Here is a 27,957-nt window from a genome sequence, read left to right as displayed (position 1 = left end):
AGAGCGGCGAGGTTTCCCAGGCACCCCCGATAAAAAGCGATGCCTCAAAGGGGAGTCCTTTCTCACCTCTCTGAACAGCTGCAGCGAAAAGTGCGAACGTTTTTGAGACCCCCCCCCTTCAACTTCAGTCTCTTCCAGGGAAAGCGCTGAGTCATTCCGACAGGGCAGCTAGGGCGGGGCGGGGCTCAACCAGATCCCCCTCCTCCCGCACCCCCGGCCCTCTCCGAGTCTCGCGATAACTTCGTGGGCTATAAAAGCTGCGCCCCGCGCGCGCGTCTCGGGCGTCGTCTTCCTTCCTCTGCGTAGCTGTTTCTTTCTTTGAGACCTGTGTGACTCGGACCTGGTGAGTGTACGGGTATCGCGGCCGCGAAACGAGGCTCGTGCCTCACATCACCGGTTCTTTCTGCCCCAGGCCGGTTCTGGCTCTGCAGGGGCGGTCACGGGCTGAGGCAGCCGGGCGAGGCCTGGTGCCACGAGCGCTCGGACGCTGCTCGCATTCTTCACGTGGCCCTTAGTTCCCGGACCTGTGGGAACCTGAGGCTAACGTTGAGTTTCCGCCTCTCCGGACTTTCTGATCGCGTAGATTGACGCGGTGGGACGGGTAGTGCTGGAGTCTTCTCGACTAAGCTCCCTGCGCGCGCTCCGCTTGTGCCGCGTTGTTTCCTGAAGTTCTGGGGTGGGTGATGGCGTGAGTGGCAGGAACCTCAGGTGAGGTTGGGGCGTGACCGTCTCGGGCGTTCTGGGACGATTCCTCTACAGAGGCTTCGCAGCGGCCAGAATTCAATTTTCTGGGATTGGTTGGTCTTTGGAGTGCCAGGCCATCTTGCAAAGCGAGTTTGATAAGCTGATGTAGCACACTAGTTGCTGCATGCCCTTGAAAATAACTTTGATACGAAAAAAAGTTTGCGATGGACGACGCTCCTAGCCTTTAATTTGGTTATTGGAGTTATGAACCAAGAAGTTTGGAGCTTGCAGCATTCAGACTTGAGTGCTTTAAATTTTGTTTTAGATTGCTGTTTTCGTTATGTGTGGTCGTTTTTGGGTACGTGCGTGTGAGCGCAGGTGCTCGAGGTTAGATGTGTGAGACCCTCTCTGTAGCTAGTTACAGGTGGCTGTCCACCACCCTACGTGGGTGCTGGAAACCGAATTAGGGTTCTCTACAAAGAGCAGTGCAGGCTCTTAACCGTTGAGCCATCTCTCTAAAGCGCCTAACGGTGTAAATCTTAAGTCTGTCTTGGTATTGATCTGGGTACATAGCAGAAATCGTTTTCTAACAATACTTGGATTTTTTTTTTTAAAAGATAGAGTTTTCTTCAGGTCCGTCCTCTAATGTGGTTAGCCTTGAACTCTCTAATCCTTCAGGTTTTATTTCCCAAGTGTAGGGGATTACACTTACTATCCCGAAACATGTATGTGTGTGGGCTCTGATGTTAAGACAACCTGTAGAAGTGAGTTCTTGTTCCATTTTATGCTGGTTGAGGGTATTGGACTAAGGTCGTGAGGTAGCAAGTGCCTTAACTTACATATAGCCTCACTGATCTAGAAACTTTTTGAGGTAAGTTTTCTCAGTCTTTTCTCAGTATCCTCCTGCCTCAGCATCCAGAGTGCTGGAATTATTCCCACTGTCCCTAAAAAGTCTTAAGACAAGGTCTCAATTAACCTAGGTTTGCCTCAAATAAGGTATGCAGAAAGAACTGCTTAAACACAACACCTAATGTTTTGAAATGTCCTGGCATTGTGTTGCTTGGATTCTTGTGTCTGTTCCCATTCTTTCCTGCTTCTTCCTAATGCATATGCAAAAACTGGTTCAGAAAGGGTGGTAGAACTGACTTGTTTAGACACTGTGGAGCTTTTTGTAATGGAAAACAAAGGCGAACATTCAGTCTTGTTTTACCCCGGAGTTGGAGCTTTTGGGTTGTGACTAATATAAAACAATATATTCAAGGCCACTGGACAGTTCCTTGGTTGAACTACAGTTAAGTACCTAGGTGATGAAAGCTGTTGGTTATTTAGAAAAACCAGGCTTATTTCAGTTTTTTTGTTGTTGTTGCCTTTTTCAGCTGATAGCAAGATGTCTTCAGGAAATGCAAAAATTGGGCATCCTGCCCCCAACTTCAAAGCCACAGCTGTTATGCCAGATGGACAATTCAAAGATATCAGCCTAAGTGATTACAAAGGTAAGAATTGATTACTTTGGGCAAGAGGCCACTTCACGTGTCTCCATGCTGAAGTGAAGTCATGGCTGGGACAGTGACTACTAGGTAGTTCTCCTAGGCGTAAGCCTCTTAACATTTGCTTGATTATCTTTTAAGTGGTATCTCTATTATTGGAAAGATTTTTTTTTTCCTTTTGAGATAAAATCTCTGTATAGCTCTCTGTCCTGGAACTCACTACATAGATCAGGCTGGCCTTGAACTCACAGGGATCCTCCTGTTGCTGTCGCCTTTCTACTAGGATTAAAGGCATGCACCACTGTGCCCTCTTTTGATTCTCTTTGTTTGCTTGTTTGAGACAGAGTCTCACTAACCCCTGGCTGGCCTGGACCTTGATATGTAGACCAGGGTGGTAGCAAAATTATAGAGATCTGCTGGCCTCTGCGTCCATTAAAAGTGTCTGGCATCAATGCTTGGCCTTCTCCCCTTCCTCTTCTTTTAAATTGGAAAACTTTCGGGATGTGTTTTATTTTTATGTGTATGGGTGAATAGTTTTCCTATGCACCATGTGCTCACAAATAGGAAGGCGTTGGATCCCCTGGGGCTGGATGTTAACCCCCACATCTGTACTGGGAAGAACAGCCAAGTGATAACAGCTAAGTAGTGCCCCCCCCCCCCCCCCCCCCCCCCGAGTTTCTCCATGGCTTTGGAACGTGTTCTGGAACTAGCTCTTGTAGAACAGGCTGGCCTTGAACTCACAGATATCTGCCTTAAGTAGTCTTTATAGTCCCCTTCATCTCTTGTTTTAAGAAAAATTGAGATATTTAGTCTTACAATTCAAGTCTTTGGAGCTGTGGCTTTGCTTCTGTTCACAGGAAAAAATTGATAGCTGCAATTAATTTTGTTTTGCCATACTTTTATACAGATTCTTTGCAGGTTCTGCTAATGTTCTACCTTCCCTCCCTTCTTTTCAAAAATTTGACCTCCTAGCTGGGTGTAGTGGTGCATCAAGTAGATCTCTGGATCTCAAATAAAAAAGTAAAACATAAATTGCCCACCTTAATTATTTTTTAAAGGTGTATAAATTTTTATGTGCGTGAATGTTTTGCCTGTATGTGTTTATGTACACTGCTTGTGTGCACAGGTGTTGGAAACCCTAGAATTGTAGTTACAGATGGTTGTGAGTTGCCATGTGGCTGACTGGGTCCCAACCAGAGTCCTTTGCAAGAGCAGCATGAGTACCGATAACTGCTGAGCTTTCTAGTCCCCATTCTTCCTCTCCCTTGCAATCTCATTTGCTAGGTCTTTTGGGACCATTGAGAGCATTGATTCCTTAGGTATAAGCTTCAAACTGGTGTTAAATGTACCTTCTTAGTGGTCTATGAGTTTCTGGAGATAGCTTTTGGGTAAAATATCCAGTGAAATCCATTGATATCATTCTTTGTTGTTGATATGCAAACAGTTACTGTGGATCCTATGAAAAAGATTTGCAGCAAACAGTCTAAAACACACCTCTAGGGAGGTGACCCTGGCACATGGTCTAGGGAGTAGTTGCTCCCTGCCCTGTAGGGCTTGGTCTACTGAGGCTTCAAAGTGCTTGTTAAGCAAAGCCACAGAGAGATTGCTTAGATGAGTCAGGGACTGCTTGTTTTGACTTTCAGACATAGTTGCTACCAGAATATAGGAGGATATTTGGAAATGTTCCAGTCGTTCAACCATTAGGAATGATGAGAGGCTTCTGGCCCATTAGAAGAATTACTTTAGTGAGAATCTGAGTTACTAAAGTAGAATTGGAGCTAGAAATCCTGTTACCTACCAGTACTGTGGGTACTTTTGGTTGTAAAAATTTTCTAGTCATGTCCTGTTGGGCTTGTTAGGAACATATTTGTTTTAATTCATGAAATTACTTAAACATTACCCATGAAGGCTGGGAACATATTCATCAGGTAAAAGTGCTTGCTGAACAAACCTGAGGTCTCAAATTTATTTTAATCCATGGAGCCTACATAAAAAATAGGGTTTGCTGGGTTCTATGCATTCTAAAGGCATAGGCAGCAGATCTCTGTGTGTTCAAGGTCAGCCTGGTCTGCAGAGCTAGTTCCAGGACAGCTAGGGCTGTTACACAGAGAAATCCTGTCTCCAAAAACCAATTAAAAAAGGAGGGAGGCAGAGGCAGGCGGATCTCTGAGTTTGAGGCCAGCCTGGTCTACAAGAGCTAGTTCCAGGACAGGCTTTAAAAAAGCTACAGAGAAACCCTGTCTCGAAAAACCAAAAAAAGAAAAAAGAAAAAAAAAAAAGGAATCATTGATTAGATTCTATAATTCCACCAGTCCTACTCAAGATAGATGGAGCTAACTAGTCTATAGTACCACAGCAGAAACAAGAAACCCTGCCTGTAACAGGATGAAAAGGGAGAATATTACCTGTGATATTGCTTAATTATTCTTCCATTTTTTATATTTATTTATTCTGTATATAATATTCTGTCTGTGTGTATGCCTGCAGGCCAGAAGAGGGCACCAGACCTCATTACAGATGGTTGTGAGCCACCATGTGGTTGCTAGAAGAGCAGGCAGTGCTCTTAACCACTGAGCCATCTCTCCAGCCCCCTTATTCTTCCATTGCATAAAGGCTCTGACTTTACTTTCTGTCTGTATTGTTGGCTTGCCTTTCCTTATCTATTTTTTTTATTATTAAATTTAGTTATGTGTGTGGGTGTTTTATCTGCATATATGTCTATTATCATACATATATGTCTGGTGCTAGAACAGGCTAGAAATGTGTCTTGGATCCCCTGGTAATGATATTACAGGCATTTGTGCACTGGGAATTAAGTCTGGGACCTCTAGAAGAGCAGCCAGCTCTTAACTGCTAGATGACCACAAACTCCTAATTCTCCTCTCCTTCAATTTTCACCCCCAGCTTCTGTTGTTGGTAGTTTTGTTTTGTTGTTTTGATTTTGCTTTTTGAGGTGGTGTTTTTTTGTGGAGCGTCAGGTCAGCTCCAGGATACATAGTGAGACAGTCTCCAAAAAACCACGTACCCCAAAACACACACACACACACACATTGGGTGTGGTAGCTACCTCTGCCTGTCTCTGCTTTCAGGAGACAAGCAGGAAAATCATAAATTCAAGACCAGCCAAGGCTGTTTAATAAGTTTCAAGATAACACGGTCTACAGAAGGAGACCCTATGTCAAAAATAAAACAATTGCCTGGTGGTGATGTCACATGCCTTTAATCCCAGCAATCTGGAGGAAGAATGAATCTCTGTGGGTTCAAGATAAGCTTGGTATACAGAGCAAGTTCCGTGACAAGCTCCAAAGCTACACAGAGAAACCCAGTCTTAAAGAGAGACAGAAGAAAAAAAACCTCAGTTTCAAAGCTAACCTCTTGATTACTTTTTTTTTCCTCCCCAGGAAAATATGTCGTATTCTTCTTTTACCCTCTGGATTTTACTTTTGTGTGCCCCACTGAGATCATTGCTTTCAGTGATAGGGCAGAAGAGTTTAAGAAACTGAACTGCCAAGTGATTGGAGCGTCTGTGGATTCTCACTTCTGTCATCTGGCATGGTAAAGTTTTTGTCCCATTTTGGCATGTTTGGAATTTTTTGTTTTCTGTTTTTGTTTTTGAGTCAGGGTTAATACATAATTCAGGCCGGCTTTCTTTTAGTTTGTAGTATCTCCAGCCTTAGCCTTATGAGTAGGTGGGATTACAGGAGTAGACCACAACATGTTGAGGATTTCTTGAACAAATTTAGAGGTTTGGCAGTAGACTTAAGTGTCGGCTTCTGGGCTCCAACTCCTTTCTACTGTCCAGCAGCTGAGACAAAGCAGCTTGAGTTGCTGTTGTCTGATACACACTCTTAAGTGTTGTCAGGCCATTCATTTTACTGTTGAAAAAGTTATGGGGGAAAGGTATCTGAAAGGGGAGGGATAGGTCCAGTTAATATTCTTGGTTTCACAAAGGTTTGAATGAATGGATTCTAAGAATGTCTCTTGCTATAGGGTTAATACACCCAAGAAACAAGGAGGACTGGGACCTATGAACATCCCTTTGGTGTCAGACCCCAAGCGTAGTATTGCTCAGGATTATGGAGTCTTAAAAGCTGATGAAGGTATCTCTTTCAGGTATGTACTTTGTTTTTTGTTTTTGTTTTTGTTTTTTTTTCCTTTTTGATTTTTCGAGACAGGGCTTCTCTGTCATATACCTAAGAGCTATTCAATTCTTTGTGCCAGATATGTTAACTTTTATACATTGTCTTGTTTAATATTTACAAAAATCTTGTAAGTAGTTATACTTCCATTTTTTTAAAATACTGTGTAAGTGCTACCCTAAGGAGGATAGGAGAGTATGTTAGATCCCCTGAAGCTGTAGTTATAGGCAGTTTAGTTGTAAATGACCTGACATGGATGCTGGGATCAAACTTGTTTGGCCACTGAGCCATATCTTTGGGAAGCAGAGGCAGGCAGATCTCTATGAGTTGGAGGCCAACCTGATCTACAAAGTGAGTGCAGGTCAATACAGAGAAATTCTATCTTGAAAAACAAACAATTCCCCCCAATCACAACACCCCCCCAAAAAAAGGAAATAATGTGTGCATATGTGTGTCTATGTGTGCCACCTGTGTCCACTAGATCACCTGGAACTAGAGTTTATAATGGTTGCAGTGTCGCTGGCCGATGGCGCATACCTTTTATCCCATCACTCAGGAGGCAGAAGCAGGTGCTTCTCCATGAGTTTGAGGCCAATTTCATCTACAAAGTGAGTTCAATAAGAGGCTACAGAGAAACCCTGTCTCAAAAAATAAAAAAAAACAAAAAACAACAACAACAAAACCCCAACTGGTGCTGAGAATCAAACACAGGTCCTCTGGATAGGGCAGCCAGTGCGTTTAATTTCTGAGCCATCTCTCTGGCCCCTTCAGTTTTTTTAAGGGTGAGATTTTTTTTTTTTTTTTTGGTAATTTATTTTTTAATGGGTTCTGGGGTTCAAATTCAGGTGCTCATACTTGCAGGAGTCTCACTTTACTGAGTCTTCTCTCCCAGCCTCTTTGTTGTTATTTTTTAGGAAAACTTTGTTATATCTTAAGTTGGCTTTGAACTTGCTATAGTTCAGGTTGACCTTGTTCTAGTGAGCCTCCTTTCTAGCCTGGGTACTAGAATTTACAGGTATGTACTGCTATGTCTAGCCTCCAGTCTGTTTTATTTTGGACATGTTGTCTGAGGATGATTTTGAATTCTGATCTGCTGTCTCCACTTTCCTTTTGTGCACTACTCTTTCTGGTTTATGTGGTCCTTGGATGAAACCCAGGGTTTCCTGTATGCTGGGCAAGCACACTGCCGACTGGGCTGTATCTATCTCATTGTATTGTTCAGTGTAGTTTCACTAATAGTAGGCTGGTATAACTTTGTAGAGCAGCCCATTTTCTTAGGACTTACAGCAGTGCAAAAATTTGACTTATAATGCCTCTTTCTCAATGCTTCACTCTCCCACCCAGGGGCCTCTTTATTATTGATGATAAAGGTATCCTTCGACAGATCACTGTAAATGATCTTCCTGTTGGCCGCTCTGTGGATGAGACTCTAAGACTAGTTCAGGCCTTCCAGTTCACTGACAAACATGGTGAAGGTAAGTCATCTGCCCGTTAATGAGATAGCAGTATGGTAGGGTGCAAAGGCTATTGGGTAAAAGGGCAGTTGTGTCTTTGCAAGAAATGAAAATCTAGATTAGAGGGTTCTGTGGGGGTAGGGTAATATACAAGACTGGAGAAAAAAAAACAAAGGCTTTTTGTTCAATCTTCATATTCATATTCTGCTAATTTGGAATCAATGACTGATGCAGATTTGAGGAGAATCTCACTGTTTTTTAGGTTTTTTGAGACGGGGTTTCTCTGTAGCTTTGGAGCCTGTCCTGGAACTAGCTCTTGTAGACCAGTCTAGCTTCAAATTCACAGAGATCCACCTGCCTCTGCCTCCTGAGTGCTGGGATTAAAGGCGTGCACTGCACCGCCCAGCTGATCTCGCTGTTAATACCTGCACTCAGGAGACAAGTGGATCTCTGTAAATTTGTTACCATTCTGGTCTACCTAGTGGATTATAGGTCTAGGTCAGCCAGAGCTACCTTCAAAATAAGCCCTGTGTCAGAGAGAAAGGGAAATTTTTGTGTTTGGAGACAAGGTTTTTTCCAGACATTTTTAAAAAAGAAGTATTGTTTATTAAAATTGCTTGTATGTGAGTGGGTATTGATATGCCTCTGTCATGGGACACACAAACAAGACCACCACAGAGCCAGTATCCAATTTTTGAATTGTAGGTTGGGGGTATAGAGGAATTTCAAAACAGCAATTAATCAGATACCTACAAGGACATTTGAAGAAAACAGATGTTGTTTGGACACCCTAATGGGGTCACGTGCTTTGACCAGGGCTGGCACAGGTTCTTGGGAATGTTTGACTTTGCTGGGCTGTATTTAACACCCTCACCCCCGTCAAGTTGGGTCCCATCTAAAATGGAGTTCAGGCAGGCAGTGGTGGCGCATGCCTTTAATCCCACCACTCAGAAGGTAGATGTAGGGGATCTCTGAGTTCGAGGCCAGCCTGGTCTACAAGAGCTGGTTACAGGATAGACTCAAAGGTACAGAGAAACCCTGTCTTGAAAAACCCAAACAAACAAAACCAATAAATAAATAAAAAATGGAGTTTGATCTTCTGCTAGAGGGTGTCAAGCTATTTAAGTTCGCTTTTTTGTTTTTGTTTTTCGAGGCAGGCTTTCTCTTTTAACAGTGCTGGCTTTCCTAGAACTCACTTTGTAGACCAGGCTCATGTACCCCAGTCCAATCAAAAAGGAAAAAAAAAACAGTCAAATTAAGTTCATTTTGTGTTGTCCATATACTCATTGGAGCATGCTCAAACTCCTAGTGGCCTGCCCCACCACCGCCCCCCATGGAAGGAAAAGTGTATCTTTTTCCCATCTGCACCCCTGCCAGAAGCCATGTATTGTGGAGAACCATATGGCAGCTGGTTGGTGAGGGATGGGGCCAACTCCTGTGCCCGTGACCACTAGGGGGCCACCTGTGGTTTGTTTTGATTTTTGAAATGGGTCTCACTTGTCTGGAATGCACGATGTAGACCAGGTGGTCCTTTAAGTTCCAGAGATCTGCTTGCTACCTCTGCTTTTTCAATGTTGGAGTAAAGGGATGTGCCACGAAAATTTCTAGTCTAGTTTGGCCTTGAATTTATAATCCTCCTGCCTCCGGTTCTTCGGTTCTTCAGCATATCTGCCAGTGTGTGCCACCAATATGGCAGCCCTTTGTTCATGGAGGAGGAGATAGGAGATACATACCACTGAGCAGGTTAATAATTAATGATACCTTTCTCTTGCAGTGTGCCCAGCAGGCTGGAAACCTGGCAGTGATACCATCAAGCCTGATGTCCAGAAGAGCAAAGAATATTTCTCTAAGCAGAAGTGAGCACTGGACCATTTTTCTGCCAGGCTGCATTGGGCAGCGAGAAGAAAATCTCTTGTACTCTATTCGTGCTTAGAAAAAACTTGGTGTCATCCAAGACATACCTTTCCTACAGGTCTGGGGGGGTGGGGGTTGGCCTTTCTTCCACTTTTGGGAATGGACTGAGCTGTGTTGTGGGTAGAATGTATGATACACCTGTTGCAGAAATCAGCCTGTTCTTTTTGTAGTATCTATTAAACTTGAAAATATGAGGACTTGGTGAGCTTCATTAAGAGGACAGTAGTTTACTGTCAAGTTGACAGAAATGAACAGTTTGCATGTGTGCACAAAGCCCCTGTGTTCTAAGGCTGTGGCCGCATAAACGGTGTGGGATACACCTGTAATCCCAGCACCAGAGAAGTGAAGGCAAAAGCGAGCATCGGCTGTGCGGAGAGCACTCCAATCTGAACTGCCCAGAACTCCAGTATGGCTGTCTAAGATTTCCTGAACAGCTGATTCAATGATCTTACTAGTTGGCTCTTGTTCCGTACCCTTGGTGGCTACTGGGTTAGTAAACTTGTGACCAAGTGTAGAACACACTGTGAGCAGAACACTGTGCAAGCACGTGGGTCTGAGTCCAGTCCCCAACAACCACATAAAAATGCCAGGACCAATGTTGTGTGTTTCTTAAGTAAATGCAGGGAGACAGGTAGATTGGCGCTTGCTGGTTAGCAAACCTCAAATAAGCATCAAGTTCAGGGGGATTGTCTCAACCCACACACAGCACATGGCTCCCAACTGCCTCTAAATTCCAGCCTCAAGAAGACTGAGACATGCTTCTAGCCTACACACAAATGCAGTCTGCCTTGCAGCCTAGGTTGGGTTTCATCTTGCACTCATCTCAGAATTCTGGGAGTAAAGACCTGATGGGCCTGACCATCTCTTTTTATGTTTAATTTTAGGATTTTTTTTTTATTATGTATGCAGTGTTCTGCCTGCAGATAGACATGCAGGCCAGAAGAGGGCACCAGATCTCATTACAGATGGCTGTGAGCCACCTTATGGTTGCTGGCAATTGAACTCAGGACCTCTGGAAGAGCTCTTACCATTGAGCCAACTCTTCAGCCCTTGACCATTTCTTTTTCCTTCCTCTTAAATCACATGTTCATGGGGAGAGGGGTACATCAGTGTATATGGGGTCAGAGTACAGCTTCCAGGAGTCTGTTCTCTCCTTCCATGAGGATGGATGGCAGGCTGGCAAGATGGCAAGATTCTTTAAGCCTTTAGTAATAACATCACTACTATAGGTTTGACAGTCTGAAAGTCATTTATTTAAATAATTACTTGGCTTAGCCTTATGTGGTGGGTACCATTTAAAGGGTGTATAACCTTAGGAGCCTCTAAATCAGCAATTCTCTGCCTGTGGGTCAAGACCCCTTTAGGGGTTAGAGGAGACTTCCACAGGGGTAGCCTAAGACCATTGGGGAAACATTTACATTATGATTCACAACAACAAAATCAGTTATTTCAATAACAATGAATGTGATTTTATTGTTGGGGGTTACCACAACATGAGAAACTGCATTAGGAAGATTGAGAACCACACCTCTAAATAGTATCTTGCAGTACTACACAAAAACAGAACAGGTATGAGTCCAATATTTGAAGGCACCTGCTGATTTTGAGTCTGTCTTGAATGTGTTTGTCTTGACCAATGTAAATTGAGCCAAAATAAAAAATAGTCAAAATAAATGTGCTTCTTTCACACATCTTTAGTCCCAGCACTCAGGAGGCAGAGACAGGCAGATCTCCGAGTTGGAGGCTAGCCTGGTCTACAGAGTGAGTTCCAGGACAGCCATAGCCACACAGAGAAACCTTGTTTTGAAAAAGCAAAGTGCTTTTTCAAAACCCAAATTCTACCGCAAATGAATCTACCAAAGTGCGATTCCACAGGGGAAAGGTATCAAGGGCCCGGGGAGAGAGGTGGTGAGACACTGGGCTAAGCCAGCTTCGTGCTCTGCTGGAAATCTGAGGCTTGGTAAGCCTGGAACTGGGATGCTCAGATGTAGTGCTAGGGCATTCTGAGGGCTGGGCTAAGCCTAATAGGGCCAAACGTTGTGCAGGTGGGGTGGAAAAGTAGATCTTCTGTTCTTCTGAGTACCATTCTTCAGGACTCACGGCATCCCGGTAAGTCCAGTCACGCCAGTGAAAACTGAAGCCTTCAAGTAGAGTGACGTGGCCAGCTCTTGTAGGCACTCAATCCGGGGCTTTCTGGGTGGCAAATTTGGCACTTCAATCCCTGGCAGCAACATTACCCCTCGGAGAGCAAACCAGCCCCCAAATCGGGGGTGTATGCACACACCTGCTATGTGCTGGGGAGAAGGGAAAAGAAAGGCAGAGTTACAGAGGTCATTTTGACACTAAGTCCAGCTACCATTATTGCAAGCTTTTTTCTTCAATTTATTTTTATGTGCAAGCAGTACCTACAGAGGCCAGCAGAGGGTGAGCAGCCAGCCTTGTGGGTGATGAGATGCCAGTCTTCTGCAAGAGCAACAAATGGCCTTAACCTTATAACTTTCTGTATAGTTTGGTCTTGAACTCATTGAGACAGTACCTGCCTCTGCTACCCGAATAAGAGAATAAAAGGCATCTGCAACCGACCCTGGCCTGATCTATTCAATTTGTTTGTTTTTAGGAGAAGTTTTTTTTCTTAAAAGATCTACCTGTTCTGGAACTGTGTAGACAAGGTTAACCTCAAACAAACAAAAAAACTCCAGCCTTTGCCTCCTGAATGCTGGCCTTACGCAACCACTGCCCAGCTTGCCTGCTTTGTTCTTAAAACTTTGTGTTTCCTGGCTGTCTCTGGAAAATCCAGGGGCAGAGAAATCCAAGTCAGGGCTCAAGGGAGCCCTTCCTTACTCCTTAGAATGTTTGTGAAGAGGTGGTCAAGATACGGACAGGATAGTTAGGTGGGGTGAGGGATAAAGGCACTGTGTGCCACACCAGCATACCAACTTGAGTTTGACCCCTGGTACCCATGTAAAGGTGAGAGAGCCGAATCCATGAAACTGCCCTCTGAGCCCCATAGGTACATTCATATATACACAGTAATAATATCTTAAAAATGAGTATATAACCGGGCAGTGGTAATATACTCCTTTAATTCCAGCACTCAGGAGGGAGGCAGAGGCAGGTGGATCTCTGTGAGTTCAAGGAGAGCCTGGTCTACAAGAGCTAGTTCCAGGACAGGTACCACTACATTCTCCATTACATCATTATTGCAGTTGGGGGACAAAAAAAAAGTATGCAGTGAGAAGCACCTGTGAATGGGCACATTCAAACCAGGCCTATGGGTCCTTTCCAAGAAGGTCCAGGACCTGTTTTTATGCACATCACAGTCTAGCTAGTGGTTGGTTTGTCATTTTACTTCCTCATAGAAGGTCAGAACACCCTTTCTAGCCTGGAACCCAGCAGCTCTCAGTCCCATTCCCACAGCCTTGGGCTAGAGGATCTGTTCCTTCAGGGTCCCAAGGTCTTGTGGAGTGACCTGTAAGGACTTGTAAGAAGGATGAGTTAGATGAAGCATCCACGCGAGACAGTCTTCTCATCCCCTCTGGTATGTGCCCTCTTTCCCGAGGCATCTCCCTGTCCAGCCATACCTGCTCCTCACCTAATTTAAAATAAAGTAGATTGGTGTCCCTGGTGTGTTTTCTATGTGTTTTCACCTGTCAGGGACCATCGTCCTAAAGGATAGCAGAGGTCATTGCCCTAAGGATGTTTACGGAGATCCCACCCCACATCCCAACTATCTTGAAAACTATCTGTTAAAGGAACCCGCCCCTTACTCCAATGTTAATGGCTCACCTGTTTCGGCTTACACCAGGTGCTGACTGATGACCTTCAGTTACCCCGGCAGAGTTCCTGCCTACCCCTACCTCCACCCCATTCAAAAGGTATATAAGCTGTAACTTTCACCCCAATAAACGGAGACCTTGACAATAGAATCTTGCTTGGCTGTCTTCCTCTTTTCAGCTCATGTCTTGCAGGTTAGCGCCCCTTCAGAGGACCCTGAATAGCAGACCCGCCAAGTGGGGGTTACATTTACCCACATGAGATTGATCTGCTGGACATTTCCTTCTCACCTAACTGCTTCCTGTGACCTCTGCCTCTGATTTCTGACATTTATCGATACACGTTTGACTCCAAGTTCAGGTGAACTTGGAAAGCAATGATTTCCCCCACTGTGGTGAGTAGAATGGGTTCAGATGCTGGTCTGAGGCAGGCAGTATTGATGAGATCGCAGAGGATCGTGTGGCACCATGGTGGGCACTAGATCTAGGCAGTCACACTGTCAGACTGCTTACTGTAGTGATATTTCATTTGTATTTTAGTAAATCAAGCTTCCCTGAAGATCAGTGCCTAAAACAACCACCCTGGTCAGCCTCACATACCAGGCAGTGGTATCACACACCTTTAATCCAAGTAGCCAGACTGGTTTGCCATAAAAACCAGGTGGTAGTGGTCCACGCCTTTAATCCCAGCCCTAGAGAGGAATATAAGACAGGAGGAGAGAGCTCTCAGCCAGTCTCATTCTGAGGATTTCTGGAGGAAGGATCGCCATACTCAGACTGACATAAAGGTAAGTGGTAGTGTCTGGCTGCTTTGCTTTTCTGGTCTTCATGCTGAACCCCAATATCTGTGTCTGTGTTTTTGTTAATTGTGCTACAGTTTATTGAGCTCATTCCAGCTTCTCTATACCTCCTCATCCTTAGCAGCCTAGCCTGTGTGGTTGCAGCAGGGCTTCTGAGTTTCTCTGAAATTGAGTCATCTTCGAAAACAAACAGAAAACCCAAAACCTTTCTTTTTCTCTTAAACTGTTTTGTTTGCATTTTTGGTTTTTGAGACAGTGTTTCTCTATGTGACAGCCCTAGCTTTCCTAGAACTTGCTTTGTTGCCCAGGCTGGCATCCAATTCACAGAGATCTGCCTGCTTCTGCCTCCCGAGTACTGGGATTAAAGGCATGTGCCACCACCCCCAGTCTTCCTTTTTTCTTAAATAAACTAAATGTTTCCTATACATTCTTTTCTACTTTAAACCTACGACTTGTGTAACTTAAACTCTTTTAAAAGTTCCCATTAGTTAGTGTGGGATAGAAATACTCTTTGGCCCGAAATCTGGAGTGGAACAGCAGAATGGTCTGAGAATCTGCAGGTTTGGCTTCCACATTGGTTTGCTATTTATTCCCCGGACGGCGTTGTGTTTTCTTGACTTACACATGAGAAATAACTCTTATGTTAGCAATAGACTTAAGAAAAAAGACTGACAATTTTGTTTTTAAAAACAGTTTTAAGCCATGGCTTGAGGGTTGAATAACTTAAATCCCAATATTTAGGAGGCCAAGACAGGCATATCTCTGAGTTGGCGGGCATTCTGGTCTACATGGACCAGGAGACCATGTCTCAAAAAATAAAAAGCAAAACAAAATTTTAGAGTTTAAGAATATTTAATACTCAGAAAAAGTGTTTGTCAAATACCAAAGAAACCTGAGACCTGAGAGTCTCATTATAAATAATGATTTTATTTTAAAATTAAATTTATTATTTTTGAGACAGTGTCTTGTATTATCTGCATTGCATTATTATGAACTTTTAAAAATTTGTAGGTCAGACTTCTGCCGCTCGCGCTCCTCACCTCTCGGTGGACTCCAAATCAGGGCCGCCACAGCCACGATGGCGATGTCAGCCTCCGGGCGGAAGTGGTTGCTCAAAGAGGAGGACGTGAACAAAGTGGAGTTCGAGACCAGCGAGGAGGTGGACGTGACCCCCACGTTCGACACCGTGGGCCTGCGGGAGGACCTACTGCGCGGCATCTACGCCTACGGTTTTGAGAAGCCTTCAGCAATCCAGCAGCGCGCTCTCAAGCAGATAATTAAGGGGAGAGATGTCATAGCCCAGTCTCAGTCTGGCACCGGCAAGACGGCCACCTTCAGCATTTCAGTCCTCCAGGGCTTGGATATCCAGGTTCGAGAAACCCAAGCTTTGATCTTGGCTCCAACAAGAGAGTTAGCTGTACAGATTCAGAAGGGTTTGCTGGCTCTGGGGGACTACATGAATGTACAGTGCCACGCCTGCATTGGGGGCACCAATGTTGGGGAGGACATCCGCAAGCTGGACTATGGGCAACATGTTGTGGCAGGCACCCCGGGACGCGTCTTTGATATGATTCGCCGTAGAAGTTTAAGGACACGGGCTATCAAGATGTTGGTTTTGGATGAGGCTGATGAAATGTTGAACAGAGGTTTCAAGGAGCAGATCTACGATGTGTACAGGTTCCTGCCGCCGGCCACACAGGTGGTTCTCGTCAGTGCCACATTGCCTCATGAGATCCTGGAGATGACCAACAAGTTTATGACCGACCCCATCTGCATCTTGGTGAAGCGTGATGAATTGACTCTGGAAGGCATCAAGCAGTTCTTCGTGGCGGTGGAAAGAGAGGAGTGGAAATTTGACACTCTGTGTGACCTCTACGACACGCTGACCGTCACCCAGGCTGTCATCTTCTGCAACACCAAGAGGAAGGTTGACTGGCTGACAGAGAAGATGAGAGAAGCCAACTTCACTGTGTCATCCATGCACGGGGACATGCCCCAGAAGGAGCGCGAGTCCATCATGAAGGAGTTCCGCTCAGGTGCCAGCCGAGTGCTCATTTCTACAGATGTCTGGGCTCGCGGCCTGGATGTCCCTCAGGTGTCCCTCATCATTAACTACGACCTGCCCAACAACAGAGAACTGTACATTCACAGGATCGGGAGATCGGGGCGATACGGCCGCAAAGGTGTGGCCATCAGTTTTGTGAAGAATGATGACATCCGCATCCTCAGGGACATAGAACAGTACTACTCCATCCAGATAGACGAGATGCCCATGAACGTGGCTGACCTGATCTGAAGCTGGTGCTCGTGCATCAAGGGCCTGGATGTGGCGCCTCTTCTGAGCTCCTCCTCGGAGACGGGAAGCCTCTGTTTAATGGGGTTTAAATGACTGTCTTCTCACAGCCCCTCAGGAAGACCCTTGGGCGTAAGTTCAGTATTTGAAGGCACCTGCTGATTTTGAGTCTGTCTTGAATGTGTTTGTCTTGACCAATGTAAATTGAGTCAAAATAAAAAATAGTCAAAATAAATTTGCTTCTTTCACACATCTTTAGTCCCAGCACTCAGGAGGCAGAGGCAGGCAGATCTCCGAGTTGGAGGCTAGCCTGGTCTACAGAGTGAGTTCCAGGACAGCCATAGCCACACAGAGAAACCTTGTTTTGAAAAAGAAAAGTGCTTTTTCAAAACCCAAATTCTACCGCAAATGAATCTACCAAAGTGCGATTCTACAGGGGAAAGGTATCAAGGGCCCGGGGACAGAGGTGGTGAGACACTGGGCTAAGCCAGCTTCGTGCTCTGCTGGAAATCTGAGGCTTGGTAAGCGTGGAATTGGGATGCTCAGATGTAGTGCTAGGGCATTCTGAGGGCTGGGCTAAGCCTAATAGGGCCAAACGTTGTGCAGGTGGGGTGGAAAAGTAGATCTTCTGTTCTTCTGAGTACCATTCTTCAGGACTCACGGCATCCCGGTAAGTCCAGTCACGCCAGTGGAAACTGAAGCCTTCAAGTAGAGTGACGTGGCCAGCTCTTGTAGGCACTCAATCCGGGGCTTTCTGGGTGGCAAATTTGGCACTTCAATCCCTGGCAGCAACATTACCCCTCGGAGAGCAAACCAGCCCCCAAATCGGGGGTGTATGCACACACCTGCTATGTGCTGGGGAGAAGGGAAAAGAAAGGCAGAGTTACAAAGGCCATTTTGACACTATGTCTAGCTACCATTATTGCAAGCTTTTTTTTTCTTCAATTTATTTTTGTGTGCAAGCAGTACCTGCAGAGGCCAGCAGAGGGTGAGCAGCCAGCCTTGTGGGTGATGAATGCCAGTCTTCTGCAAGAGCAACAAGCAGCCCTAAATTTTGGCTAATCTCGCCAGCTCCTATTTTTGTTCACTTACTTCCCACTCAGACCAGGATGACCTTAAACTCACAGAGATCCACCTGCCTCTGCCTCCTGAGTGCTGGAATTAAAAAAGTGTGTTACCACTGCTTGGTTTTTTCCCTCAAAATTTTCTTTTTCTTTCTTTCTCTCTTACTCTCGATCTCTCTTTCTCTCTTTCTTTCTTTCTTTCTTTCTTTCTCTCTCTCTCTTCCTTCCTTCCTTCTTTCCTTTCTTTTCTTTTTCTTCCTTCCTTCCTTCCTTCTTTTTCTTTCTTTCTTTTTTTTTTGGACAGGGTTTCTCTGTAACTTTGAAGCCTGTCCTGTCTTGTAGACCAGGCTGGCCTTGAACTCACATAGATCCACCTGGCTCTGCTTCCTGAGTGCTGTGATTAAAGTCATGTGCCACCACCACCTGGCTCCTTTCCTGATTTTTAAGATATTATTACTGTGTATATATGAATGCACCTATGGGGCTCAGAGGGCAGTTTCATGGATTTGTCTCTCTCTCCCATACATGGGTCCCAGGGGTCAAACTCAGGCTGGTACGCTGGTGTGGCACACAGTGCCTTTACCCCCACCTCACTGTCCTGTCCTCATCTTGACCATCTACTCATGGAAACATCCTAAAGAATGACCAAGGCTCCCTTGAGCCCTGACCTTGGATATCTCTGCCCCTGGATTTTCCAGAAACAGCCAGGAAACACAAAGTTTTAAGTACAAAGCAGGCTGTAGGGCCCGGGTCTGCCCTTGTTCTTGGTGCTCATCTTTTTTTTTTTTTTTTTTTTTGGTTTTTCGAGACAGGGTTTCTCTGTAGCTTCTTTAGAGCCTGTCCTGGAACTAGCTCTTGTAGACCAGGCTGGCCTCGAACTCACAGAGATCCGCCTGCCTCTGCCTCCCGAGTGCTGGGATTAAAGGTGTGTGCCACCACTGCCCGGCTCCTGGGGCTCATCTAGAGGACAGTTTCTGGTCAGATGACTAAGCCTTCTGTTTGTTCCTGTGCTCCCTCTGCCCCTCCTGGTGATTTCCTGTAGGGCATTGTTGACTCTATTGTTGGTATGGTATTTTCCACCTGCCTAGGTAGAAGTCCTTGGGCAGCAGTTAGATATGGTAATTTCCCACCTGCCTGGGTGGAATTCCTTGGGCAGGAGTTGGATGTAAAAGATTCTCCCCAAGGCTAAATAAATGGCTTTCTGCTGATCTCCTTCCAAATGACCCAGGTCTCTTTGTGTGTTCTTTCAATCTCCAGGCCCTTGCTCCACTTGCATAGGGTACAGTGGCGCGCGAACTTTACCGAGGGAGTAACACAGAATCGGGTGTTACAGCAGGCAAGTTGGGCAGTGGTTGTGTACACCCAGCCCTCGGGAGGGAAAGGCTGGAGTTTTTTGAGTTTTAGGTCAACCTGGTCTACACAGCTCCAGAACAGCCTGGGTTATTAAGAAAAATCCTCTCCCCAAACAAATTAAATAGTTCCAGCCAGGCTTGGCTGCACCTGCCTTTAATTCCCCTATTCTGGGAGCAGAGGCAGTTACTATCTCAGTGAGTTCAAAGCCAGACTACAAAGGGAGTTGTAAGCCAGCCAGAAGTGTAGAGAAACCTTGTCTCAAAACCAAAAAGCAATAGAGCAGGAAGAGGTGAGGTGACTCAGTGAGGGAAGGTGTTTGCAGCCAAGCCTGACAAACTCAGTTCATCCCCAGGAACCCACATGGTGGAAGGAGAGACCTGACTCTAGCAGTTGTCCTTTGGTCTCCATAAGTGCGTGCAGAACACAGTAAAAGAAATTTTTTAAAGATTTATTTATTTAGTTAGTTTTTTTGAGACAGGTTTCTCTGTAGTTTGGAGCCTGTCCTGGAACTCACTTTGTATACTAGGCTGGCCTTGAACTCACAGAGATCTCCTTGCATCTGTCTCCCTAGTGCTGGGATTAAAAGCCTGTGCCACCATTGCCCGATTTATTTTTTTTTAATGTATACAGTACTCCTCCTCCATGTATGCCTGTAGGCCAGAAGAGGGCATCAGATCTCATTATGGATGGTTGTGAGCCACCACACAGTTGCTGGGAATTGAACTCAGAACCTCTGGAAGAGCAGCAGTCAGTGCTCTTAACCACTAAACCATTTCTCCAGAGAGATTTTTGTTTTTTGGTTTTTTTTTGCTTTCGTGTGAGAGAAGCTCTCACTGTAGCTTTGGAGCCTGTCCTGGAACTAGCCCTTGTACAACAGGTTGGCCTCGAACTGACAGAGATCTGCGCCTCTGCCTCCTGAGTGCTGGGATTAAAGGCATGTACCACCAGTGCTCAGGTTCCCCCCCCCCCCCTCTCTCTCTCTGTCTCTCTCTCTCTCGGTTTTTTTGAGACAGGGTTTTGTGTATAGCCCTAGCTATCCTGCAACTCACTATGGAGACCAGGCTGTCTCAAATTCACAGAGATCCACTTGCTTCTGCCTCCAGAGTGCTAGGACTGGAGGTGTGTGTCAACATGCCCGGTCTTCCTGGCTATATTTTGAACGGACAGAACTTGGCATTGTCAAAATGGTATTGATGTTTCAGACATGAAAGATACAAGATGGGGTCATAGAAACTGGCACTAAGATGGCAGAGTTACTGATGCCAAGCAACATGTAGCAGGTTTGGATTCTATGCACGGGAATACTGTATGGTCTGTGCATGACTATGAGAAGCCTGACTCACAAATATCTCTCAGATTTCATCCCCTAATATCTGACTCCAAGTTTTCATTAAGATCAATTAGAATTTGTGCTGCAAGGTTTCTCTGTGTATGTTTGGCTTTTCTGAAACTTACTCTGTAGACCAGGCTGGCTTTGAACTCATCAATATCACCTGCCTCTGCCTCCCAAGGGCTGGGATTAAAGGCATGTGCTACCACTGCTGACCATTAGCCCACTGATTTTTAAATTCAGGCTAACTTCAGCTTTCAGGGCATAGTCAAAAGCAAGAACCAGATTCTTTGCCGGAATAGAATGTGAATGGCCTCCAGCTCAATTCTCAGTACAGTACTTCTCTCTAAATCCTCACAAAGAGGAGGGAGGAGGAAGATAAAGAGAGACAAAGAGAAGAGAGAAACAGAGAAGAGAAAGACAGGAGAGAGTGAGAGAGAGAAAAAGAGAAGAGGGAGAAAGAAAAGAAAGAAAGAAACAAACAAAGAACGAAAGAAAGAAAGAAAGAAAGAAAAAAAGAAAGAAAGAAAGGAAGGAAGGAAGGAAGAAAGAAACCCAGGCTGATTTCAGACTTCAGATTTTCCTGCCTCAGCCTATATACTACTGAAATAATATCTGTGTTCCACCACACCCAGCTCAAACAGTTTTCAAGAGGGAAGAGAAAAGTTTTGGGGTTTGTTTTCAATAACACAATGTGTTAGGGTTTCCATTGCTTTCAGCAAATCCCCGGAGCAAAAACCAAGTTGGGACAGAATGGGTTTTCAGCTTACGTTTCCACATTGCTTTGTTCAGCATAAAAAGAAGCCAGGACTGGAAGGAACTCGAGCAGGACAGGAACCTGGAGGTAGAAGCTGAGGAAGACGCCATGGAGGAGTGCTGCCTACTGGTTTGCTCCTTATGGCTTACTCAACCTCCTTTCTTATAAAACCCACGACCACCAGCCATCGATGGAGCCACCCACAATGGGCTGGACCCACCCCCATCAATAACTAGTTAAGAAAATGCCTTACAGCTGGATCTTATGGAGGTTTCTTCTCAGTTAAGGTTCCCTCCTTTCAGATAACTGTGGTTTGTGTATCAAGTGGATATGACTAGCTAGTACACACAATTAGCCAATTGTAGGAGCACATATTCATAATCCCAGCACTAAAGAGGCTAAGAAAAATGTGGGCCATGTATTCAAGGTTAGCCTGAGCTACATAGCAAGCGTGTCTCAAACAGATGAACAAAACAAGGCCTCCCTCAGTTGGGCAGGCATGGGCCACGTGAGATCTGTCTAAAAAAAGCCAGGTGTGTTTTGCATGTATGCTAGTAATCTAAACTCTTAGGACGTAGAGGCAGGAGGTTCAGAATTTTAAGGCCAGTTCCAGAGCACGTTTGATGCCAGTCCAGTAGTACAAGAGAACATGTCTTAAAAGGGGTAGCAAAGGAAATATACACAGTATAATCTATATTTAAGATAGTAATAAGCCTTATGGTTTTCAAACAATTCAAGTTCAAATCCTTGCGCCCTAACTTGTAGTTATATGAACCAAAATATATTTAACCTTTTTACATCTCCAGTCCTCATCTGTAAAGTAGAAACAAAAACGGTGGCTATATTATAATATACACATAGCTTACAGACATTAGTTAACTTAAGTCATACGATGGCCATATGATTATTGATTAAACAAACATTAAACATTCCATTCTTGTTGCAACAATTGCCTATTTTTTTATAGTGTTTATAGTGAATGTCTAGAAGCATGAGTCAGAAAGACACTGTGATGCTTAATTTTAATTGATAAACTCGAATGGGTTATAAAATGCCCAGAGCACCAGGGGAGCACACTTTTGGGTGTGTGTAAAGTCTTCCAGAGTGGATTAACTGGTGGGTAGGAACACTGACTGGCCCTGAATATAGGCAGTACTGACATGTGAACGAGCAGCCTCGTGTTCCCACCACCGTGGAACCACTGGGCACCACGCCTTCCTGTGCTGGTGGACAGTATCCCCTCGAGCTTCAAGCCAAAATAGCCCTTCTTCCTTCAAGAGGCTTTAGTCAGGTATTTAATGAGAGCGTCTGGGAAGGAAATAATACAGGTATGGGAAAGTAGGAGCACTGCCATAATAAACTTGACCACATGCCTTCTGGACTGGTGTGTGCGAGGGATGCTGAAGAGCCTGGAGCTACAGGGTGAGAGAAGCCCTAGCCCCCCCCCCCCACCCCTGCTCTTTCTCACAGAGATGCACCTGTTTTTGCCTCCCACGTGCTGGAATTAAAGGCACGTACCACTTCCAGCGCCCTCTTTCTTCTTTCTTTCTCTCTCATTCTCTTTCACTCTCTTATTCTCTATTGTTCTGTCTCTTCCCTTCCTCTTGTTTCTCTTTGTGTCTCTCTCTTTCTTTCCCTCTTTTACTTGCCCTCACTCTCTTTTTCTTTTTTTTCTCTTGTTCTCTGTCTTTCTCTTTTGCTCTCCCACACTTTCTCCTTCTATCTCTCTTTCCCTCTCTCTCACTCTCTTTATTTCTTTTGATTTTGTTTTGTTTTGTTTTTTAGAGACAGCCCTTGCTGTTCTGGAACTCACTTTATAGACTAAGCTGACCTCGTACTCAGAGCTCCACCTGCCTCTGTCTTCCAAGAGTTGGGATAAAAGGTGTCCGTTATCATTGCCCAGCACAGCCTGGGTTTCTTAATGAGACACCTTTTCTTCAAAAAAGGAAGGTGGGTCCTGTGAGCAAAGATACGTTATTTTTTGAAAATAAAAATAAGAAATTGTCAATTTATTATGCTATGCTTGTAACAAGACTACTACCAACAAAGCCAGTAGGAGTTTGAAATCCCTTTTCTCTCCCTATGTAGCTGAGAGTGTAAAATCAGACCTGTTGAGCTGCAACAAGGAATTTTGAGAAAGATGCAGCAGCACACACTGTAATCCCAAAATCTGTGATGTAGAGGCTGAAGAATAGATTTCAAGGTCATATTGGCCACACAGCAGGGTTAAGGACTCAACAAATCGAAACATGAAAATAATTCTACTTTCTGTGCTTGAGTGTAGCATCTAGAATCTGTCACCCCCAGGAACTCTCTGGCTGTGGGATAGTTCAATGGCGTAGTGTGTAAGGACACTTCCTGCCAAGCCTGATGATCTGAATTTCATCCTTAGGTGCCACATGGTGAAAGAGAACTGACTGATCCAAGTGCTGTGGCACATGCCTTATTATTAAATAAGTTAATAAAAATATGACTATAAAAATGAGGATGGACTTTGGGTTACACTGCCTGTATACTTTGTTACTATCCAGTCTGTCTTCATTTTGTACTGCACTCAATAAACTGAGAAGAAACCTCCATAAGATCCAGCTGTAAGGCATTTTCTTAACTAGTTATTGATGGGGGTGGGTCCAGCCCATTGTGGGTGGCTCCATCCATGGCTGGTGGTCCTGGGTTTTATAAGAAAGGAGGTTGGGTAAGCCATAAGGAGCAAACCAGTAGGCAGCACTCCTCCATGGCGTCTTCCTCAGCTTCTACCTCCAGGTTCCTGTCCTGATTGAGTTCCTTCCAGTCCTGGCTTCTTTTCATGCTGAACAAAGCAATGTGGAAACGTAAGCTGAAAACCCATTCTGCCCCAACTTGGTTTTTGCTCCAGGGATTTTGCTGAAAGCAATGGAAACCCTAACACATTGTGTTATTGAAAACAAACCCCAAAACTTTTCTCTTCCCTCTTAGAAAATGTTTGAGTTGGGTGAGGTTGTATACAGATATTATTTCAGCATTCCAGAGGCTAAGGCAGGAAAATCTGAAGTCTGAAATCAGCCTGGGTTTCTTTCTTCCTTCCTTCCTTCCTTCCTTTCTTTCTTTCTTTCTTTCTTTCTTTCTTTCTTTCTTTCTTTCCTTCGTTCTTTGTTTCTTTCTTTCTTTTCTTTCTCCCTCTTCTCTTTTTCTCTCTCTCACTCTCTCCTGTCTTTCTCTTCTCTGTTTCTCTCTTCTCTTTGTCTCTCTTTCTCTTCATCCTCCCTCCTCTCTGTGGGGATTCAAAGAGAAGTACTGTACTGAGAATTTAGCTGGAGGCCATTCACATTCTATTCTGGCAAAGAATCCGGTTCTTGCTTTTGACCATATCCTGAAAGCTGAAGTGAGCCTGAATTTAAAAATCAGTGGGCTAATGGTCAGCAGTGGTAGCACATGCCATTAATCCCAGCACTCAGGAGGCAGAGGCAGGTAATATTAATGAGTTTGAAACCAGCCTGGTCTATAATTTCAATTCCAGGACAGCCAAGGATATGCAGAGAAATCCAGGCCCCCTAGGGACTATCTTTGCAGAGGATCTGTGTGTATCCTTTGTGGCTGAACGTGAGAAAAGAGCTTCTCAGCCATTTTCCAGCAGGGTACCCCGATGGCTGACTTCTCAGATACTCTAATATGGAATTGAAATTAGAGACCAGGCTGGCCTCGACCTCACAGAGATACACCTGTTTCTGCCCCCACAGTGTGGGGATTAAAGGCATGTGCTACCACGCACATCTTAGACATACAAATTTTATTTATTTACTTACTGATTTTTTACAAAAAAATAAATATGTGTTCATTTTTAAAAATAAGAAGGAAAGCACTGGCTAAGAACAAACCCTGGGATAGAGAAGTCGCTGTCAGTCAACAGACAACATGGACACAGCCAAGGGTAGGTGCCTAGTCCAAAGGTCAGAACTGACCGCGAGTTGCTGGTCTGTGTCTAGAAAGACAAGCATTAGAGCTGGATGTCGGGCTGTCCTGTGCCATCACCACCACAGCACCGCACAGCCTCGGAGAAGCTACATGTCCTCCACACTCCACTTGTAGGCAAGCTCCTCCACAGCCTTCTTGCTGGCGAGCCTGGCAAAGCGCTTCTGTTCGAAGCCATTGGATCTGTCCACTCCATCCCAGCGGTAGCCAGGACCGATACCGAATCTATTGGGAGGAGGTGCAGGACCGTTATAGCGAGGCCTCACTTTCTTATGCTTGTTCTCCTCAGCCTTATTCTTCTTAATGAAGTTGGCCATCGGGTCCCCCTCTCTTTCTTGTTCTCTCAGCATCCGATCCAGATCTTCATCATCAATAGAGCGGGCCAGAGGCTTCTGCATCTCCTTCATGGCATCCTCTACATTCTGCTGCTGTTGCCGGCTCTGAGCAAGCCCTTTGCCCCACTGGGCATAGAGCTCATCTCGTTCTGAGTCCTTCTCTGCTTTTCTCCTCTGCTGCAGGCGTTCCAGCTTCAAATTCCTCTTCCGACCAGACTTGTCTCGAAATACAGTCTTATTCCCGGAACGAGGACTCCTTCGAGGAGGAGAGAGACAGGTCCTCCTGTGAAGAGATGGTTCTGGGCTGTCATGACGAACCCTCCTAGGAGAAGATGGATCTCGTTCATCATGATGGAAATGTCCACCTCCACTGTGGTCTCCCAGGAGTTTCCATTTGGCACTGGAGCGGAAGGCCTCCATCTGCTTTACCTCTTCTGGACGCTCATCCACAAGCTCAGCCACCACAGGCAAATCTCCATCCTCTTCCTCCTTCCTTTCCAGCTTAGTGGTAGAGATAGCTGCCCAGCCCACATCATCATCAACAATCCGCAATCCCTTGCCAGTGGTGCCTCCCGGCTTAGGTCCTTTTTTGCACCTCTTCCAAAGGGACTCTGAACCTCCTTCATGGCCGGCATCTGCCCCAGACAAGTAACGCTTCAGATATTCAGCTTTGGAGAGCGGTGGATATGCCACCATGGCAGCAACGAGGGAGAGGCTGACCTACAAATTTTTAAAAGTTCAATATAGTGCAATGCAAATACTACAAGACACTGCCTCAAAAAGATTAAATTTAATTTTAAAATAAAATATTGTTTATGATGAGACTTTCAGGTCTCAGGTTTCTTTGGTATTTGACAAATACTTTTTCTGAATATTGTATTTTTTTACACACTAAAATTTTGTTTTCCTTTTGATTTTTTTGTGACATGTTCTTCTGGTCCATGTAGACCAGGATGCCCTCCAATTCACAGAGATACGCCTGTCTTGGCCTCCTAAATACTGGGAATTAAGATGTTCACCCCTCAAGCCCTGGCTTGAAACTGTTTTTAAAAAGAAAATTGTCAGTCTTTTCTTAAGTCTATTGCTAACATAAGAGTTATTTCTCATGTGTAAGTCAAGAAAACACAACGCCGTCCGGGGATTAAATAGCAAACCAATGCGCAAGCCAAGCCTGCAGATTCTCAGACCATTCTGCTGTTCCACTCCAGATTTCGGGCCAAAGAGTATTGCTATCCTACACTAAAGTCGCAAAAGCACTATGGGAACTTTTAAAAGAGTTTAACTTACACAAGTCATAGGTTTAAAGTAGAAAAGAATAAATAGGAAAAATATTTAGTTTATTTAAGAAAAAAGAAAGACTGGGAGGTGGTGGCACATGCCTTTAATTCCAGTACTTGGGAGGCAGAGGTAGGCGGATCTCTGTGAATTTGACGCCAGCATGGGCAACAAAGCAAGTTCTAGGACAGCTAGGGCTGTCACAGAAGGAAACACAGTCGGAAAAACCAAAAAATAAAAACCAAACAGTTTAAGAGAAAAAGAAAGATTTTGGGTTGTGTCTGTTTTTCAAGATGACCCAATTTCAGAGAAACACAGAAGCCTGCTGTGACCATACAGCCTGGGCTGCTAAGGATAAGAAGGTATAGGGAATCTGGAGTAAGTCTCAATAAACTGTAGCAAGATTAACAAAAAAAAAAAAAAAAACAAAAAACAAAAAACAAAAAAACAGACAAAGATTTTGGGGTTCAACATGAAGACCAGAAAAGAAAAGCAGCCAGACATAACCACTTACCTCTACTTCAGTCTGAATATGCTGATCCTTCCTCCAGAAATCCTCAGGATGAGACTGGCTGAGAGCTGTCTCCTCCTGTTTTATATACCTCTCTAGGGCTGGGATTAAAGGCGTGGCCCACTACCACCTGGTTTCTATACCAAACCAGTCTGGATACTTGGACTAAAGTGTGTGATACCGCCGGGCGATGGTGGCGCACGCCTTTAATCCCAGCACTCGGGAGGCAGAGGCAGGCGGATCTCTGTGAGTTCGAGACCAGCCTGGTCTACAAGAGCTAGTTCCAGGACAGGCTCCAAAGCCACAGAGAAACCCTGTCTCGAAAAACCAAAAAAAAAAAAAAAAAAAAAAAAATAAAGTGTGTGATACCACTGTCTGGTACGTGAGGCTGACCAGGGTGGTTCTTTTACACTCTGATCTTCAGGCAAGCTTGATTTACTAAAATACAAATGAAATATCACAATAAGCAGTCTGACAGTGTGACTGCCTAGATCTAGTGCCCACCAGGGTACCACACGCTCCTATGTGATCTCATCAATACTGCCTGCCTCATACCAGCATCTGATCCCATTCTACTCACCACAGTGGGGGAAATCATTGCTTTCCAAGTTCACCTGAACTTGGAGTCAAACATGTATCTATAAATGTCAGAAATCAGAGGCAGAGGTCACAGGAAGCAGTTAGGTGAGAAGGAAATGTCCAGCAGAATCGATCTCATGTGGGTGAAAACACAGAGAAAACACACCAGGGAGACCATGCTACTTTTTTTAAAATTAGCTGAGGAGCAGGAATGGCTGGACAGGGAGATGCCTCGGGAAAGAGGGCACATACCAGAGGGGA

General features: G+C 44.8%; 3 protein-coding genes across 3 annotated transcripts in view; all 3 read left to right on the top strand.

The window, feature by feature from the left end:
* LOC119817570 (BUD13 homolog) overlaps nucleotides 1-27,957 on the top strand; it is a 90,325-nt gene that overhangs the window by 39,095 nt on the left and 23,273 nt on the right.
* On the top strand, nucleotides 215-9,875 carry LOC119817575 (peroxiredoxin-1). The gene is made up of 6 exons (XM_038334893.2): nucleotides 215-343; nucleotides 2,061-2,177; nucleotides 5,573-5,726; nucleotides 6,162-6,284; nucleotides 7,655-7,785; nucleotides 9,539-9,875. Exons 2-6 carry the CDS (start codon nucleotides 2,072-2,074, stop codon nucleotides 9,622-9,624), a joined length of 600 nt encoding a protein of 199 aa, XP_038190821.1. The 5' UTR covers nucleotides 215-343; nucleotides 2,061-2,071; the 3' UTR covers nucleotides 9,625-9,875.
* Nucleotides 15,321-16,547, top strand: LOC119817573 (eukaryotic initiation factor 4A-III-like). Its single transcript, XM_038334892.1, has one exon. It carries the CDS (start codon nucleotides 15,330-15,332, stop codon nucleotides 16,545-16,547), a length of 1,218 nt encoding a protein of 405 aa, XP_038190820.1. The 5' UTR covers nucleotides 15,321-15,329.

This window comes from Arvicola amphibius, chromosome 6 (assembly GCF_903992535.2).
Source record: "Arvicola amphibius chromosome 6, mArvAmp1.2, whole genome shotgun sequence".
NCBI lineage: Eukaryota > Metazoa > Chordata > Mammalia > Rodentia > Cricetidae > Arvicola > Arvicola amphibius.
The sequence above is the reverse complement of the archived record's forward strand: the minus strand, read 5'-3'. Positions and strand labels throughout refer to the sequence as shown.

Bases quoted from the DNA above. Each gene is read 5' to 3' on its own strand.
- LOC119817575 (XM_038334893.2), top strand. From the start codon at position 2,072: ATGTCTTCAGGAAATGCAAAAATTGGGCATCCTGCCCCCAACTTCAAA. The intron at 5,727-6,161 runs GTAAAGTTTTTG...CTCTTGCTATAG, and splicing joins CACTTCTGTCATCTGGCATG to GGTTAATACACCCAAGAAAC. The intron at 7,786-9,538 runs GTAAGTCATCTG...TTTCTCTTGCAG, and splicing joins CACTGACAAACATGGTGAAG to TGTGCCCAGCAGGCTGGAAA.
- LOC119817573 (XM_038334892.1), top strand. From the start codon at position 15,330: ATGGCGATGTCAGCCTCCGGGCGGAAGTGGTTGCTCAAAGAGGAGGAC.